General features: G+C 42.5%; 2 protein-coding genes across 2 annotated transcripts; both read left to right on the top strand.

Annotated features, from left to right (window-relative positions):
* The first annotated feature begins 2306 nt into the window (after positions 1-2306).
* On the top strand, positions 2307-5111 carry LOC121695623 (apolipoprotein Eb-like). The gene is made up of 5 exons (XM_042076639.1): positions 2307-2389; positions 2525-2573; positions 2717-2864; positions 3758-4045; positions 4446-5111. The coding sequence occupies exons 2-5, from the start codon at positions 2531-2533 to the stop codon at positions 4762-4764; spliced, it is 798 nt and encodes a 265-aa protein (XP_041932573.1). The 5' UTR covers positions 2307-2389; positions 2525-2530; the 3' UTR covers positions 4765-5111.
* Positions 5112-6750: 1639 nt separating this feature from the next.
* On the top strand, positions 6751-18390 carry LOC121696147 (sal-like protein 1). Its single transcript, XM_042077478.1, has 7 exons — positions 6751-6921; positions 8159-8379; positions 8697-9086; positions 9255-10551; positions 16513-16701; positions 17518-18065; positions 18352-18390. Exons 2-7 carry the CDS (start codon positions 8179-8181, stop codon positions 18388-18390), a joined length of 2664 nt encoding a protein of 887 aa, XP_041933412.1. The 5' UTR covers positions 6751-6921; positions 8159-8178.
* Positions 18391-18928: the final 538 nt, after the last annotated feature.

Genomic DNA, 18928 nt, shown 5'->3' with positions numbered 1-18928 from the left:
AACTTGGTAACTTAGGCTAGTGGTAACATTTTTATTTCAGTATCTGCATTGGTTCTGAACATTTCAATGGCTGAAATCCTCTAGGAACAGATTGAAAGGGTCTACCCCAGTGGTTCTCAAAGTGTGGGGTGGGCCCCACTAGTGGGGAATAGAGACATGACAGGTGGGGCGCGAGGAACTGGAGGGAATTTATTATCTTTAATAATGCCTTTCTTTTTTGACAAGGAAGATCATAGATTCAAAACTACACAAACATAAGAGTCATAAACAGACGGACATATGAATTAAAATAACATCTGATCCAGGGGACTGAGAAATGTAATGTGGAACAGATGTGAAAAAAGGATTTTAACGTTACCATTTTGCCGGATTGATGGGGTCAGGTAAGGCTTGAAAATTCCCCACCTTCAAAGAACCACTGGTCTAGGACTAAGGAATGATCGGATGGTGTTCAGTAAAGTAATGAGTGTTTGTACAGTACATTGAGGACTGAGTGTGGCAAATGGCATTTTGTTTGAAAAATGAAATCAAGTTACTGTTAGATTTTTGTGTGTGTTAGGTAGAGAATTGTTTTGCAAAATGTTTTCAGGAAATTGAAAACTGAGTCAAACACTGAGAATTACTGTATGGTTTTACAGATTTGGTGTGGGGTTATGGCGTTTGAAGTACATGTTTAGAAGATTGTGTGACAAGCAAAGGTTTAGTGTGTAAGCAGCTGAAAATTGGTTTAATACAAATGCAAATTCAGTGGAAGAATAGTACACACTAAAACAGAATGATGGAATACCTTACAAGTTTTCTTACAAGTAAATTATATATTATGATGGAAGTAGTTATCTATTTTGTATTGTCTAGTTATAACCAGGTATACTGGTGGAGTCAAGATTTACGTAAGATGCAACTCCCATGGCTTTCACACACACACACACACACAGACACACGCATAGACACACGCACACGCATGCACACACACACACACAAAAATGATGTGATGGCCACACACACACAGGCAGCGATGGTGGTGATGATGATGATAATAATAATAATGCCTACACATGATAAGAGACCAAACTCATTGTACTAGGTCAAAGTGCTCTTGCACATTAATACCAAAGAGCCATAACTATGACCTTGTCCTTCTGAACTTCCTGGTGAGCTGCTAAAAAGTGCTAGTGACAAAGAGCTTTATAAATGAAATACATTTACTGACATTTAATAGGGGGTATTTTAAAGGACAAAAGGCACCAGAAAAAAGCAAGATATGGAGAGTACATTTTTTAACCGTGTTTTCATTGTAGCCTGTGATATCGGTCTTTAACCCAAATAAGCATATACGCTCATGACATTTCCTATATCCAACACTGATAAATTGTGGATGTGTTTACAGTGGATGCTCGTAAGCTCATGTGATAGAAATGTATTAGCCTGGGTGGACCAAGACGAACCGCAAATTTGACTTTGCATTGCAGGTTGGTCTGGAAAAGACCCCATTGAGGTCCTTATCCGAATGAAAACACAAACCCAGGAACTTGTCTTGAATTTCCCCTTGGGGATCAATAAAGTATCTATCTATCTATCTATCTATCTTGTATTTTCTCTGGTATTGAGTAAATAACTGCATTAAAAACCTTGGTTTACAAGAAAGATATGTTTGCTGCACTTCCGAAGCGATTTGGGAAAAATTTAAGCCACAAATGTAAAGTTTCATTTATCTGCTGGTCATGCCTTTGGAAGTAGTAAAACAGCAAGTTTCGGAAATGGGCATCACTGGGCTTCTGTCCAGATGGATCTGCAGCCGTGGCCTACAGGGGTCAGCCATGGCCTACTGGTTAGCGCTTCAGACTTGTAACCAGAGGGTTGCCGGTTTGACCCCCGACCAGTAGGCACGGCTGAAGTGCCCTTGAGCAAGGCACCTAACCCCTCACTGCTCCCCGAGCGCCGCTGTTGTTGCAGGCAGCTCACTGCGCCGGGATTAGTGTGTGCTGAGTGTGTTTCACTAATTCACGGATTGGGATAATCCCTCAGGGATTAAAAGAGTATATTTATACTTATACTTACTTATCTGCAGAGCAAATAAAAATTTTCTGAACAGTTTCGTCTGGGTCAACCCAGGCTAGAAGTGTATTCCACTTTCATCTAATAAACCAACACAAAGTTCTTCCAAGTCAACCTCTGATTGGCACCATGTCCTTTTGGCACCAATATGATACAACGTGGAATCCAATGGAATGATTACGCTGCAATAAAGAAAACAAATAGGGCTTCTTTTATGAGGACCTTCGGACAGAGGTCGTCATTCCATAGAGTGTTATTGGGACGTTTCACTAGCTATAAATACCTCACGGCTTGACTCACTCTGCGCACCTCACGGCCAAAGACACCAAAGCAGGTACATCTCCACGCAGTTAACCTGTTTGAATTTCTACTATTCTAATGAAATAATATTACAATTTGTGATATTACGGAAATATGTAGTATTTCATGAAATTGTAAGCTGTCTCTCTCTCTCTCTCTCTCTGTTTAGATCACCATGAAGGTTGTAGCAGTGATTGTTGCTCTAACAGTCCTCTCCGGTAAGTTCAAATTCCTAGCATGACAGAAGTAGCTAACTACCTTTTCTACCTATCTTTTAACCTTCTCACATCCAAGAGGTGTTTCACAAATCCACATAGCAGTTAGTTTCCTGTGATTCTGAGCTGAATGTGTTCCCTTGCAGGCTGCAATGGCTGGTACTTACAGGACCCGCCAAAGGAGACATGGGAGCTGGCTGTCGACCGCTTCTGGGAGTATGTGGCGGACATCAATACCAGAGCTGAGGAGATGAAAAAGACCATTGAGAGCTCTCAGCTCAGCGACGACATGGAGTGAGTTTGAACTCTCTTACTGGTTCATCATTGGTGTTGGTTAGCGAGGTTCTGCCTTTACTGTAAACTAAAGCATACTGTAAAGGGTGCCTCTAAAAAGCAATTCTATATAAATGTAATTTGTTGTTGTTATTACTTACTTATTTCTTATTTACTTACTCATTTGACTGACACTTGTATCCATAGCGACTTACATATAAATTATTACAAGGGCGGGGTCAGCCCTATGTTCCCACAGCCCAATGGTCCCACAGCCCTTTGTCCGCACATTTCTAGGTTAGGAAATTAGAATTAAAATTAGCTTTGGTGAGTGGTTGTTTTGACCATTATGTACTGGCCAGTTGTCCCCGCCCCACTAATCCCATCTAAAAGTCAAATAAAATAAAATAAAAGTTAAAAAGAAGAGATAAAAGAGAGGAGTTATAAAAAAGACACAGAGTGGTTTAAAACTTTAATTAAATTTTTCATTAAGACCTTGTGGGTGTAGTGTTTCTAGGTTAGGGTCAGGGTTAGGGTCAGGGTTAGGGAACATAGGGCTGGGAACATAGCCACGCTCCCACAAGGGCCACTCTCCCCAGAGCAACTCGTGGTTAAGTGCCTTGCTCATGGGCACAACAGTGGCAGTTGGAAAATAAACCCACAGCCTTTCTGGCTACTGTAGACTAGCCCAGCTCCTCAGCCACGACACAACCACCGTCTACCTTTTGTGGGGCATGACGAACTATCTCTCCTTATATGAGTTACTATAGGAAACAGTCCTCTCTCTTTTCCGTATTACAAAAGTTTGTTATGTATTTGTTATGGTGTCAAAGACTCATTTTAATGAAGTTGTAAATGTGAATGTGGTGTGTGTGTGTGTGTGTGTGTGTGTGTGTGTGTGTTCTTGTGTCCAGCAAAATCATCAAGGACGTCATGGGAGACCTGAATATGTACCGAGATGACCTCCAAAACAAGCTGGGGCCTTTTGCCCAGGATGCGGCTGAAAAGCTGGGTCAAGACATGACACTGCTGGGCAACAAACTGCGCGACCACCTGAACGAGGCCAAAGGCAGGGCAGCAGAGTACACTGTGGAGATGCAGAGCATGGCAGAGCAGAACGCCGACGAGGTGGCCAGCCGGATGAGGATCTATCTCCGCAAGCTGAAGAAACGCTTGGGCAAAGACACAGAGGAGATCCGCAAGTAAGCTTTTCTCTGGTGTCCTTGTCTTTGTACTGCAGTGCGGAATTCATCACATGAAATGGGAGATCTCGGAGTTTCCCCTCCGCTGGACTTTAACACTTTTGAACTTACCGGTGTTTTATGATTTTATGGGAAGGAGTTTGCCATTTAATATCCCATTCAATTAGTAACATTTTCTCTTCTTTATTTTTGTTTGTCTGTCTTTCTTTCTTTCTTCCTTTCAAAGCGCACAAGCCTTATGTTATGTACTTTTAGCCACACTAAAGCAATGTTTATTTCTGAAATCATTAAATCAGACAACTAAAACGCCTAATGCTTACAATTTATTATTACTATTTATTTCTTAATCCTTAGCCTATTATTAACGCCTTACGCTTACTATTTTTTTTTTTCATTAAAGCAAAATGGACACCTATTTTGGTGAGTTGCAGTCTCGCACCAACGAGCATGTTGAATCTATGCGTGAGCGCCTGGAGCCCTACCTGAACGACCTTCTCCAGCGTGGACAGCAGAAGGCCGAATCTATCGGCCAGATGGTGATGACCCAGGCTGAGGGTGTGAGAGAGAAGCTGGAGGTCGTAGCCATCGACCTCAAGCAGCAGCTGGAGAAGACCTCCGAGAACCTGCGCTCCACCCTAGAGGCCAAGTGGGGCGAGCTGAGCACATGGTTCCAGCCATTTGCCACCGAGATTCAGGTCAACCTGAAATCCTTCATGTAGACGGAGAGGACACTTGACCCCCTTGATTGTCCTACTTGATTGGCTCACTGTGTGTGATTCTTCTTCATTAAAAAGCACTTTCCACACAGTGAAATTCTTATGAGGCTTGTTATTTCACATCCAAATGGTCATAAATAAAAATGTATAAGCCCAACACTGTGACAACCTCTCTAAAATAGTATTATAATACTGTAGGTTATATGCTTTTCCTGTTGGTTGTTTAATATGGCCCAATTTGAGTCATATGTAGCCTACTGTCTGTGTATGAGGAGTATCTTAGCCAGAGCACTGAAAGTTATTAGTGTCAAAGTTATTTTCAAAAATAAATAAATTATGGATAAACTAAACCAGTTTCTTCTCTTGACTGTTAAATTGTCCAGATCTGGCTTTTCAGAGGTTTATTGAATTAAACTGCAGGTAGGCTAGCCTATGCCACCTGCCTTGTCACAGAATAATTGGCCTACTTGAGCAGTCTTAATAAATTATAAATTCAGTCAGTATTCAAGTAGCCTACTTTTATTTTTTACTTTAAGTTTTACTTTAGGACAAACAGGGCATACATTGGTGACACAGCACCTAAAGATAGCTAATGGCTATTATACCATGGTCTAGGTTAAAGGGGTGGTTCAGGATTTTGGACATAAGACCTTATTTCCAAGTAAGCAAGTGTGATATTTATCAGTGGAGACCGTTTTCAGCACGTTTCATCCAGTCCTTCTAATTGCAGAGTTCGCAGGTGCTAGGCTAGCGCAAGTCAACGGTATGTGTTAGCCTGCCACTAAAGACAGTCTTACTCACTCCAAAGTACACCTGAGGCAAATTCCAGACAATCGATGTAAATGTCTGTGTTGATAGAATAGTGTAAGAAATACAACTACCCTTGCATCGCGTTGCAATAGTTATACTTTGGTCTCTAAAGTTGTTAGTAGTCATTTTGCAACTCAGCGGCGGACTGATATTACCAAGGCTACTACTAGGTATCCCCATTGGAGTGCGCTTTACTGTTTACTTTTCGGCGCAGTACTACTAACCGGAGCAAGTATAATTCCGCCGCTGCTAAGAAACTAGTCCCTCAAAATGTAATGCGATCGTTGAAATGCAAGGATAGAATAACGTTAGAAAGAACACTGTCAATACAGACATTTACATCGATAGTCTGGCGTTATAATTTATTTGCCTCGGGTGTACTTTGGAGTGGGTACGACTGTCTTTAGTGGCAGGCTAGCACATACTGTTGACTTGCGCTAGCCTAGCACCTGCGAACTCTGCAATTAGAAGGACTGGATGAAACGTGTTGAAAACGGTCTCCACTGATAAATATCACACTTGCTTATTTGGAAATGAGGTCCTATGTCCAAAATCCTGAACCACCCCTTTAAAGTGATATACTGTACCTATAGACCCTTTCATCAATACAAACAAAAACAATGCTTGAACGTTCTATTTGGGCCCCAATCTACTTCCTCTACATTAAGATAACATATGGAATGTTAAAAAGGAAGTCTTGTGGGGCCAACTATGATGCTGATAATGGAACTCTCTTGAAAGGGTCCATAAAAAGACGTTCCGTTCGAATTGCCTGATGACAGTTCTAAATCACTGTGCTGGCCTTTCTTTTACTGTCTATGGTGCTGGCTCAAACGCTAGTTGGTAACCAAGGCAGCATTGTCAACAATCAACTTTTCAATGGATAATGGACACCTCGTCGGGCATTATCCCTTACATATATTGGCTAATAATATATAACGTAGGCCTACGTGTGTGTGTGGGGGGGGGGAGGGAGTGTTGTTGTTTTAAATGGAATGTGTAAGCCTTACAAAAACACAATATAGGCTTGAATGTGACTAGGATGACATACTCAAAACCATTTAATAAGGCAACAAACTGTTATTAGACACCAAAATATAAATATCAATTGCAGCCCCCCCCCAGCACCAGCCTACTGCGTAAAAATACCTCATTTCCGGGTCTTCCGGATGTTGTGTTCGGATGTGTCTTCGAACGAGTTGTGTTAGTAGATACATTTATAATCACACGCGCTGTTTGTCATTCACAGTTGCAAACAGACAGGCAAACTCTGCTTAATCTGTATATGAGAGCTCTCATCCTGGGAGGTTAGTATGTGACTCTCGTGAGCCGTCCATCCCGTCTCGCATGGTGAGTAGCCTACACGAGTTGAGCAAGCAAGCAAGGGGGCGACCTGCAGAGTGCTTTAGCTTGGAAGCTGGCAAGTTTCTAAAGGGTTTCACCAGAAACGTTCAAGAGGGCAATTTGGTTGCATACTATAAAGCTTTAAGTTGGATGCAATTTCATGCATGGTGCACCAACACTTCCGCTAAACAGCAGCTGCATTTTAAGATGATCAAACACATTTGTCTAATGATAATTTGGGTGGTGGTGGGCGACCCCGTGGGGACGAAACTAGAGTTCATTAGCCTACAACTGATCTGGGAACGACTAAATGAAGGCTTAAAATGACTTGTCTAGGCTACGGACCTCACGAACCTCTCAAGAAACACCCTGACAGCGTGTGGCAATATATATATTTGTCATTCGCGCAACTTTGTTGCAAAGATAACGGACATTGTTACAGTGCAGCAGCAAGTGTGATGCTCAAAGCAAGAGTAATATTCTAAACGAGTCAAATTCAAGCTACTTTCCATCGAGCCTGTCGCATAGCCGTGAAAAGTAGCCTACTAGTACCCCGCTCCCTGTAGCTTAATGCTTCAATGTACTTAGAGGGAATGAGCCATATTAATCACTGATTGTTTATTAATCTATGCCAGTGTTTCTCAAACTTTTTCATACCAAGGACCACTTAACCAATTTAAAAAAATCACTGACCACCTACCAAAAAAAAAGCAGTAGACCTACTTCAACAGTATGTTACACAATATGCCTACTCACTGAACCATCTTGGTTATTGTCTTTGCACCTTGCTTATTGTATCATGAGGATTCATATGATTAAAACGCTTACATGGGCAGTGTTGCAGAACGGTTTGAATTTACATACAAGTTGGTTCAATATTGCAAACGACTCATCTATATTATATTTTACCACGTCTGCTCGCGGACCATTTGGGATAGCTTGCAGACCACCAGTGGTCCCCAGACCACACTTTGAGAAACACTGATCTATTCAAAGGTTACATGTTACATTTATAAATTCAGCAGTTTCCTAGGTATGTTCAATAACAAATGATTAAGTAGTCACAATTGTGACAAACTAGTTTTGTTATAAAAAGGCATGACATTTTTGTATAATAGCTTATTTGTGAACATATCCATATTTTAATTCACACTTCACTACTCATTAAACATATCTTTCTACTTCTGATTTAATTGTAAAAGCTGTCAAATAGTTCAAACCTGTATAATTTCTTGGTTTACAGGTTACAGGTGTAAAGGAACCATGTCTGATGAAGGAGGGACCTGGAGCAGTGATGAAGGTCAAAGGTGGGATTCCAGTTTTACAGTCCTGGGGGAGGACGACTTGAAAAAGGACCTTCATAGAAGAGAAGAGTGGTCAGACATCTCTGATGATGAAAGTCCTGCTGTTTATGCCGATATCTCGCACTCAACAGCATACCAATACAATGCCATCCAGCCAAAGGTCTGTATTTATCATTAATACTAATTTATCATTTTATTTATTTTCATAGGCAGTAGCCTAGGAGATGCCATTCTTAAATTTAGCTTTTTTTCCAGTGATCTGTTCATTGAGTTCATTCACTGTTCATTGAGGTCATTCACTGTTCAATCTGTACTCAGAGCTGTCTAAATGCACACCAAAGCTTGTGTTGGCTATCACATCAGAAACTTCTGGGCATGGAAATCACGCTCTGCACATTAAACTGTTCATTAATTGTTATGATTTATAACCTTGATTAACAATTTACTGTTGTTGTTTTTACTGTTTTTGTGGTTTAGGGGACGGTGTGGGACAGCAGTTATTTGTCCTATGAATCATCTGTTGCTGTGCATGGAACACCAGCAGCTTTCAGTTTCCCATTTCATCAAGACGGTGTATTTTGGGGTCAGCAGCAGCAAGTGGTCTTACCTGAAGTTGCTTCAGGAAGCACTGAGTACCCAGTTGCGCCATATCCATCAGTATCATACCCATCGGCATTATATCCATCAGCCATTTACCAGATGATGGAAGAAAAGACTATGGCTTGTTCTTTGGATGAAGGAAGAAAGATAGAGGAAGAGGACAAGAAGAAAAGCAGAAACCTGTCCTTTATTGAACAGACAGTCGCTGATGAAAGACACAAGGAGGATCCACCCAAGGACAGTTGTCATCTAGGCTCTGAACTCGAGGTAGGTCTCTTATAAATGGGTTATGACAGTGTTGTGCTCTGTTAGAATCTGAAAATAGACATTTACATTCTATTTACATTCATTGTGACAGTTTTACCCAAAGCGACCTAAAAGTGAGACAAGTGGAAGAAATGAAACAGTTGCTAATTGTGTACCTCTGTTCCGTAGGGAAAGGAACCAGTAATCAGCAGCTTGGCCAGTGGACCGTCATCAAACATCGAATCACTTGAAACAACTGCGAGTGGTCATTTGTCACTGGAAGAACCTCATGCACCAAACTCATGCTCTTCAGGACAAAAACACAATTATTTAGATCCTGTGATGTTGCCAGAGTCTAAGGCTTCCATGTTTCATAGAGAGAGACAATGTGAGAGCACAGTAGAATCTGGGCATAGTGGTTCCACGACCTCAAGGGAACGAGGTGAGTCAGCTGTTACTGTTTTTGCCTCCACTTCAGAGTTCTCATTGGACAGATGTCATAAAGGTGGAACCGCAATTCCATCAGAACCCTTTGCCTCACACCAGTGCGAGGCAAACCCAGTGTGTAAAAACTCCAGTGAGCCATTAGCAAAAGAAATAGGGATGTCTTCGCCTCTTGAATCACCTCCTAATGAATGTGACGAAAAGAGGGCGATCATGGCTGATCAGCACAGAGGAACATTAGAGGAACTAAGTCTTGATATATCTGGTCAGGACGCCACTAATATTAACACCTCAGAGGTCACACAGCACCCGGCTTTGGCCGAAATTGACAACGTGAAGGCTGGAGGTAGTACACAATTAGGTATGGGGCTCACTAGAATACTGAAAAAACAAAAACGGAAAGCAGGTCGGCCATTTAAGAAAAAGACCCTGTTAAAGATGTCAAAACTTCTAGAACTAGTTAAAGAATGTGAGAAAGACGCTAAAGATCCGCACGTAAACGAGGCTGCTGATGTTCCTCTAAAGCATTTGGTAAAGAGTGACATGCAAAGACCGAATGCCCTCCTCAACTCCCCAAATGATAAAAGCCTTCCATGTACTAGTTCTATTCCAAGTGAAGTGAAAGAATATATTCACAGCCTTAGTATATCTCCACTACCTAAAAGGCCCATTCAAGTCCCAAAAGCTCCTTCACTGATGTCTTTGATAGCTCTATCAGGAAATTCCAACCAATATGAAGATTGTATGGAACGTCCCAAAAAATGTGTACAGGCTACACAATGTAAAGGAAAATCACACAAGAAAGCATTGCGCAAACTGCAAAGAACTCAAGGGACGTCCGTTTTTAGTGTTCCCCAAGATCCCAAGTCGGCACCAGAAACTGTGCTGGCCCGGAAGACTCGTCAGTCAGCATCTCACCGCCTAAAGAGCATCAGAAAAACACGAAAGAAAAAAGTAGATATGAATACAGAGAAGTGGTCCACCAGTAGCCAAAGCAACAGTGTTACATCATCACATAAACCAGTAAACCTGCCAGTAGTAGGTGATGTTTCTGCCATAAAACGGTCATCAAAGCTATCGTCAAAAGCTGTCGTCAAAGCTAGTACACGTAGCAGCGCTAAGAAAAGCTCTAAAAAGCGGGATGGCAACATCAGTAAAAATATGGAATTGAGGCACACTCCCCTGATGCCCGTAAGAGTAGAACTGACAGAGAAACGGCGAAAAAAGATATCTGTAAAGTCAAGGAAGGCCGGTCCTCAGACATGTCTTCAACCAAACAGTGCTGCCCCACACATCATCTTCCCACAGAAAGATCATGAAAATACAATTGCAATGAAAGGGAAAATCAAAAACGAAAATAAACTAAGCCGTGCTAAAAGTGCCACTCCAAAAGGAAAAAAGCCTGTGAAGGGTTATGTGGCTGATACGCAGAATAAATCAGAATTGCTGTGTGAAGTCATGGATGCAAATGAGTTGCAAGCTGAAATGATTGATAATTCAGAGGGAGTTCCTATCGAAACTCAAACAAGTGTACAGAAAGATTTCAAGAGGAAAGAAAAGGCCAAGAGGAAAGGAACACCTAAAAGAAGTAACAACCCTAACAACAGAACACAGAACAACCCTGATGTCCTACCATCTATGACCGATGAAACTGTGCTCCCTGAAACACTCTCTGAAAGTTCTCTGAAACCCTTTAAAAAAGCACCAAAGCGAAATGCTAAGACAGCTTCTAAAAAGATGCCAGCTATTGAGGAGAAAGGACAAAACGACATGGGACAGATAGAACCTAATGGCTTACCACTTGAAAAAGATGCCATGTGTAGCAAGGAAGATCTGAGTGTTTACATTTCACAACCTCCACCGAGAGAAAAGAAGACAAGAAAGAGGAAAGCCACAGAGGATGGAGAAAATGGACATCAAAATCAAAATAACTGCAGTGTTGATCAAGTACCCAACTCATCCAGAGTCACATTAAATGAATCCGACCATTGTAGTACACAACCAAAATCAGCCAAACGGTGGTCTAACATTGAACCTACACCAAAAACACATCGATACCGTCACCCCAAAAAGGAAACAAAAAATGTCCTGGGAGCTTCACAGCCAGTTTTGACTGAAAATGTTTTATTACACACTGACTCTGAAAAGCTCACGAGTCAGGTACCTGAAAACAGTTCATTTAAACAGATGAAGTCACATAAGAAAAGGGTATCATCTGATTTGAAAGAAGACGACAAGTTGCCAGAGGTCAACATTAATACAACCTTACATGGCAAATGTATTGTGTCATCACCTAAATCTCCACAAACCCCAAAAGGCAGCAGCTTCAAAAAGAAAGTCAGAGTTCCCAAGGTACAGCCTGCTTCTCAGGACAATTCATTGGATATGAGTACTGAAACATCCCTCCTCAAAACCAGTACCCCAAGAAAAGTTAAGAAGGGAGAGATGACTGTGCCCAAAAAGGAACAAGTTCAGTTGTCAATTGTAAATCGCAGTTTTGACTTTACAGAGGAAGAGTTTCATGTTCCTGTTATAAAAGTAACATCCAGGAAAGATGTTCCACTTGAAGTGACAACACCCAAACAAAGTTGTGGGAAAATGTCAAAAAGAAATTCTGAGAGAGTAAAAAGAGCAAGAACTGGTGCAACTAAAAGCGAAACATCTCAGGAACCCAATGAATTTATCAACACCAAAACCTTTTCAGAACTGCCTGAAATAAAACCAGAACCTCTCGCTATGCCACTTTCCGCCACTAAACCTGTGAAAAAAACAAACAAACAAAAAACACCAAAATCATCTTTGGAACAGTTAGTGGTAGGGCACAGTGATTCACAGAAACTGAGAGAAAACAGCAGTGGTAATAAGGTTGATGAGAAAGTTGATGGTAAATGCACAGAGATTAAAATAGAACAGGCAGAATTTGCATTGTCAGCAGTAGACATGGGACATCCTGCAGGTTTACAGCAGAGCTCGATGCAAACAACAGATTATGTGGCAATGTTGAAACGAAAACCTGGCCGGCCGTTCAAGAAAAAGACTCTGTTAAGAATGGCTAAAATTCTTGAAATAGTTCAGGAAACCGAGTCTAGTTCTACGGATAATGGTGGCATCACAAATTATGTTGAGGGAGTACTCCCCAAAAAACAGCATCAGCCACGAGTGGAAAGAGAAAAGGTCAAAGCCTTAGTCACTCCTACAAGAAGGTCACTTCGAACAGTTCTTCCTGTCAAGTCTGAGAGCAGCCTCCATCCTTTGTCAAAAATCTCCATGGACACTGATCATGAAGAAAATACTGACACATCTTGTTCAAGTACTTTGAATAGACTGTCCTCACCTGATAAATGCTTCACTAATACAATAGCCTTAGATTCCAATGATACATCAGTGGATTACACTGATCAACAAGATCCTCAAAAAGTGACTGAAGTTGAGAGCACAGCTGTAAGGGCTCTGAAGAAAAGGAAGAAAAGAAAAGTGTTCAGTCCTAAGAAAAAGAAGATGAGGTGGAGAAAGCTCTGTCAACAGTTGGCTAATGTTACTGCCACACAAGAAGCAGCCCTTTTATCAAATACTCAGGATGGTGCCTGTGTCTCTACTAACATAGATGTTTCATGTAAGGTATCTTCTCTCCCTTTGTCATGTAAAGAGGAAAAAGTAGAGCATGCCATTTTGCACAAACCAAACACATCAAAGACAGAATCTGGAACACCGCTTCAGACTCTCAAAACCCCTTTAAGTGGTTCCAAATCAAAAACACAGAAGAAGGAAAGACAGGGTAGGCAAGGGATGAAAACCTGTTCAGGGGAGGATGCTGGTGTCTCGTTGAAGCTTTTAGCTTTGCCACCCACCCAGGACAGAGATGATGCTGAACTCCATGGACAGTCCTCACCTGATAAATGCTTCACTAATACAATAGCCTTAGATTCCAATGATACATCAGTGGATTACACTGATCAACAAGATCCTCAAAAAGTGACTGAAGTTGAGAGCACAGCTGTAAGGGCTCTGAAGAAAAGGAAGAAAAGAAAAGTGTTCAGTCCTAAGAAAAAGAAGATGAGGTGGAGAAAGCTCTGTCAACAGTTGGCTAATGTTACTGCCACACAAGAAGCGGCCCTTTTATCAAATACTCAGGGTGGTGCCTGTGTCTCTACTAACATAGATGTTTCATGTAAGGTATCTTCTCTCCCTTTGTCATGTAAAGAGGAAAAAGTAGAGCATGCCATTTTGCACAAACCAAACACATCAAAGACAGAATCTGGAACACCGCTTCAGACTCTCAAAACCATTTTAACTGGTTCCGAATTAAAAACTTCAACACGGAAGAATAAGAAAGAAAGAAGTGATAGGCAAGGGGTGAAAACAGGTTCAGGGGAAGATGCTGGTGTCTCGTTGGAGCTTTCAGCTTTGCCACCCAACCAAGAGAGGGATGATCTTGAACTCCATGCAGTGGAGTCTTTAACCAAAGTGAAAAGGAACACTGGTCATACCCGCAAAAAGAAGACCCCTATAAAAAAGTCTAAATTGATGGCAGTTGTGCAGACAGTATCTGAACTTACAAAATCCCAACCCAAAGCAAAAAGCGTGGATTGTTCTAAGAATGGCACAAACATAAAGGTAGAAGAATGTGTGCAATCAGTTTCAGTTACACATGCATCTAACTTAAGGAGGTCTTCACGCAGGTTGTGTTCAGCTTCACTCCCTACAGGTGGCCAGGGATCATATCAACCCACACAGAACCCTGATGAGGAAACGCAGTCCTCTAAGTCATTTGTTTTGGAAGCCAAAACTCAGATGCTGGGAGACATATCCCTAAATGAGAGTAAAGTGAAAGATGACCCTACTCTTGAAAAACAGCATGATGATGTAACACCCCCCTCTTCAAATGTTCAGCAACCAGCCCCACTGCCTGGAAGGTTAAAACAAAGGAAAACAAGAAAGGGACGGAGGCGAAAACTCCGTTCTAGAACCTCTGGAGTGGTGGAATCTGATGAAGTCACAGACACAACAGTTAATTCAGATTCTTTCCTCACAGTTGCCCTCAACACTTCTGAATGCCAAAGTACATCTGTTGAACATGAAAACACTCTGGTGAAAGATGATGACCCTACTCTTGAAAAACAGCATGATGATGTAACACCCCCCTCTTCAAATGTTCAGCAACCAGCCCCCATGCCTGGAAGGTTAAAACAAAGGAAAACAAGAAAGGGACGGAGGCGAAAACTCCGTTCTAGAACCTCTGGAGTGGTGGAATCTGATGAGGTCACAGACACAACAGTTAATTCAGATTCTTTCCTCACAGTTGCCCTCAACACCTCTGAATGCCAAAGTACATCTTTGGTGAAAAATGATGACCCTCCTCTTGAAAAACAGTATGTTGATGTAACACTTCCCTCTTCAAATGTTCAGCGACCAGTACAAAGTACATCTGTTGAACATGAAAATACTTTGAAGAAAAGTAAAATTATGATTGAGAAGCTAGTGAAGGGGGAAATGGAGGTACCTGTCAGACCTAAAATGGAAATAGAGATGGAGAAGGGAGCACAGAAAACCTTGTTAGAATTGTCAGGAAGCCAACCATCTGATGCAGATTCAGAAAAGGTTGATGTTGGCACGCATAGAAAACACATGATCACATCAGATTTGAAGAATCATACTCCACCAGAATCTAGAATAATAGTGAGAAGATCTGGCCGAGCCTCTAAAATTGCTTCACTTTTTTACCGCAGTGAAGAATATACATCTGCAGTTAGTGAAACCACCTCATTTCCAAATGAAGGCTGTCACGATATTCGAACCCCAGAGAAAACACTTCAGCCCTCTAAAACAATCCCAGCTGTCTCTACAGAAGAACAAATGGTGACTGCTATTTCTTCTGACACTGTTGAAATAACAACTGGCTGTTTAGTCTCCGACAAAGATTGTAAACCTGACCTAGAACCAAGCACAGCTCTAGATGGTGAAGCTCATGCTCAAGCTTCAAGTGCACCTGTGGGTAAAACCGCAGAAACAGAACACCTAATAGTGAAACGGAAAAGGAGTCGTGGAAAATCAAAGGGGTGGGGCAACAGAAGGCAAGCAAAAGGAAAAGGAACTCCAAAAGTTGCCCAAGTGAATGAACAGCCTGTTATCCAAAATGTAAAGGTAACTGCAGTTGAAGAGAAAAAGAACACCGCACACAGCAGTCAGTCACATGACTCTGAGCCTCATGCTGAGGTATTGTTTGCATCAGAACTTCTTGAAAAGGATTCTGAAGAGGAATCTCCGCAAACTGATGGAGGAAATGTTGTAATGACTAGTAATGTCATGGCTCACTCCAGCTGTCAGACATCACTCTCCCTGGATATGCTTTTCCAGTCTCCACCAGATGTTCAGAAAGTTGATGGATGCACACAGTATTCTGAGGAAGAATGTGGAGAGGAAAGAATAATGTCCAAGTTCCCAGCAGGTTGGAATGAAAGGGAGCAATCTGGCAAAATGGCAAAAACATCCATTAAGTGCAGGTTCTGTGGACGTTCTTTTCGCCACATTTCTGCATATACTGTTCACCAGCGGCTTCACACAGGTGAAAAACCTTATCAGTGTCAACACTGTGGAAAGAGATTTGCCCAAGTTTCGAAATTAAAATCCCACAAGAGTGTGCATAAAGTACCAGGATTCATACAGTGTCCTTGCTGTAGCCAACGATTCTCCAAGAAAGAACAACTTATCGTCCATTTTAAAGTTCACCTCTCCAATGTAGATCACATCACCTCAAATAAGAGAAGTAGCCAGGCATCCCCCTGTAAACCTACCACTAATTCACCGGGTGGTGTATTCAACTGCCCTGTATGTGGCAAAGAGTTCCTCAGCAAGCAAAAGTTGCACATTCATAAGTGCACTCACAAAGGAGAGAGCCTGTCTTGTAAAGACTGTGGGAAGACTTTCAGTAAACAAACTAGCCTTAGTGCCCATGAAAGAGTCCACTGGCCCCTTAAGCCTTACGCCTGTTCTGTATGTGGAAAAGGTTTCAGTAAACTGCAGGCACTGAAGGCTCATTCTCTTGAGCACACGGGAGAGACCCCTTTCTTCTGTTCTCATTGTGGCTACGCTTGCAGTGATCTGCAGACACTGAGGGCACACCAGACCTCTAGGATTTGCTCTACAAGGAAGCAAGACGACATCGAGGGCTTCTTGGTCCAGATGGGAGTGGATGGTCAGGTGAACACACCAAGCCTTTTCAAATGCCACGTGTGCAAGAAACTTCTTAACCACTGGTGCCAGTACACCCTCCATCTGCAAACACACACTAAGGCTCACTCATATTTATGCGATATGTGCGGCCAGAGTTATGACAGGGACTCGGACGTAAGGGTTCACTGCAGGGATTGCTGCAAGTCTAGTGGTGAGGAGAAGGCCTGCTCTGGACCCTTGACTGACATTTGGATTAGCCAAGAAACAGAAGAGGCTTCTCTGCTTTCTCAGGAGCCAGATTCCCCAGAACATATGGATGAGCAGACATTCATTTCCCCAGATAAATCTCCAGTCCATCCACACCCGCTGGGTGAGAACCTTCCCCAAAATAAAAACCCAGATCAGATCTCATCTTCTGCAGACCCAGATCCTCCCAGTCCTTGCAACTCTCGGCCACCTTCTCCTACTCCTTCTGATGTTAGTATCTTATCCTCACATCCATCCCTTGACTGCTATGTTGTGTCCTCTATTCATGCCCGTACAAGGACTTCACACAAGCATTTTGAGTGTCAACACTGTGGGAAGACATTTAGGTTGCATAGTATTTTACGTGCCCACTTGCAGACACACTTATCTGGCAACAAGTATGCTTGTGGGCTCTGTGGTCGTGTTTTTCAAAGGTGGCACAAGTTGTGGTGGCATCAACGACATCATCAAAAGAAGGGCAGATCCTTCTTATGCTCAGAGTGCAAAGTGCAGTTTCACTTCCTGGGTTTGTACAGGGAGCATTTACGGGAACATGCGGAGCAGAGACCTTATGCCTGTCCACTGTGTCCAGAAACATTCCTCAGCGAAGAAAGCCTTAACACTCACCAGTGCGAGAATCACAGGCCCCGTCGAACACTGAGATGCGAGGTCTGTGGAAAGGGCTTCTCCAGTTTGAGAAACTGGGTTAAACACAGTCTGCTTCACAATGGGCGCAGTTCCCACAGCTGCCTCCTGTGCTACCAGTCATTCACCAACAACCGTGCCCTGCAGATCCACTTGAAGATGCACAACAATGACCTCAGATTCCCGACGTCTGAAATCCCGTCTGAGCCTCTTCTGTTTCCACATCAGTGCTGGCACTGTAATGCCAGTTTCTCCTCTGGAGAGCTGCTCTATGCCCATCAGATATGCCACGCTGTAGGGGGAAAGCCTCCAGCTAGGCCAAAGGGTGCTCCTACTGGCCAAAGAACCACCAATGATGTCTCAAGGACACTGCCTCAGCCCACTGTTCCGGAATCACCTTCTGTTCTAGTGCCAGCTGTGGAAGAACAAGCTCCTGTTCCAGAGATCACTGACGAAAGCCTGTTTCACTATGCCCATCCTGACAGCCTCTATGTGGTACCGGACGCCTCACCACCACCACCATTACCACGTCATAACTTCTTTTCACGGTCTGGTGGCCATTCTTCATCCCAAGCCTCAAACCTCAGCTCATCACAGCAGGTTATTGTCCTGGATGAGGATTCCTTCCAAGACGCTGCAGACACTAGCCAAAATGCTCCCAGCACCAGTCAAACCATTCCTGACTCCAGTCCAAATGCCGACATAAATCTACCTCAAACCAGCAGCCAACAAAGCATTGCCCCATCGTTGTCAGGGACAACGTCATCCCCCATCCCGGTAGGCTCTTCAGCTAGCCATCCTCGGGATGAACCAACTCTGAGCCTCCAGGTCAAACACACACTCCCTCCCAGACATGACATGTCCAAAGACACAGTCAAACGTTTCTCAATCACTGTACAACTACACGACACCAGGGGTTTTGAATGTGCTGACTGCAATATATCCCTTTCCAGTGTCACACAACTTCATAAACATTACCTAAAACATGCTAAAGGGGTGCTGACAAAAGTTTGCGTTTAAACGGTTGCCTTTGTATACTTTTAGATACTGTATTATTTGCATTAAGTTGACGTTTCATTGTAGTGCCTAGAAAAGACTTGTTTTCCAAATACCTCAGGTAGCTTACCAGTACCTATCACACTTTATAGTTAAGTTGATGTGTGTCTTGACAAAGAATGTCTTTTTAAATGAGTCCTTTACAATAGGATGATGGATGATAAATGTTTCAGTCTCATTTAACTGCCCACCAGTATAATGCTTCATTGTGTTTCCCCTTTCCTTTGAATACTATTTTTGATTGTTGTCCAATACGTGGGAATCATTGAGTGAACTGGAAAAGTCAAACTGTAAAATTGCAT

This window comes from Alosa sapidissima, chromosome 21 (genome assembly GCF_018492685.1).
Source record: "Alosa sapidissima isolate fAloSap1 chromosome 21, fAloSap1.pri, whole genome shotgun sequence".
Taxonomy (NCBI): domain Eukaryota; kingdom Metazoa; phylum Chordata; class Actinopteri; order Clupeiformes; family Clupeidae; genus Alosa; species Alosa sapidissima.
Note: the sequence above shows the minus strand (reverse complement) of the source record. Positions and strands in the feature narration are given on the sequence as shown.

Excerpts from the sequence above, each read along its gene's own strand:
- LOC121695623 (XM_042076639.1), top strand. The coding sequence starts at position 2,531 with ATGAAGGTTGTAGCAGTGATTGTTGCTCTAACAGTCCTCTCCG. Across the intron at positions 2,574-2,716 it reads TGCTCTAACAGTCCTCTCCG|GCTGCAATGGCTGGTACTTA; the intron begins GTAAGTTCAAAT and ends GTTCCCTTGCAG. Across the intron at positions 4,046-4,445 it reads GACACAGAGGAGATCCGCAA|CAAAATGGACACCTATTTTG; the intron begins GTAAGCTTTTCT and ends TTTTCATTAAAG.
- LOC121696147 (XM_042077478.1), top strand. The coding sequence starts at position 8,179 with ATGTCTGATGAAGGAGGGACCTGGAGCAGTGATGAAGGTCAAAGGTGG. Across the intron at positions 16,702-17,517 it reads GGTCCAGATGGGAGTGGATG|AAACATTCCTCAGCGAAGAA; the intron begins GTCAGGTGAACA and ends CACTGTGTCCAG. Across the intron at positions 18,066-18,351 it reads ATCCTGACAGCCTCTATGTG|GCTCTTCAGCTAGCCATCCT; the intron begins GTACCGGACGCC and ends CCATCCCGGTAG.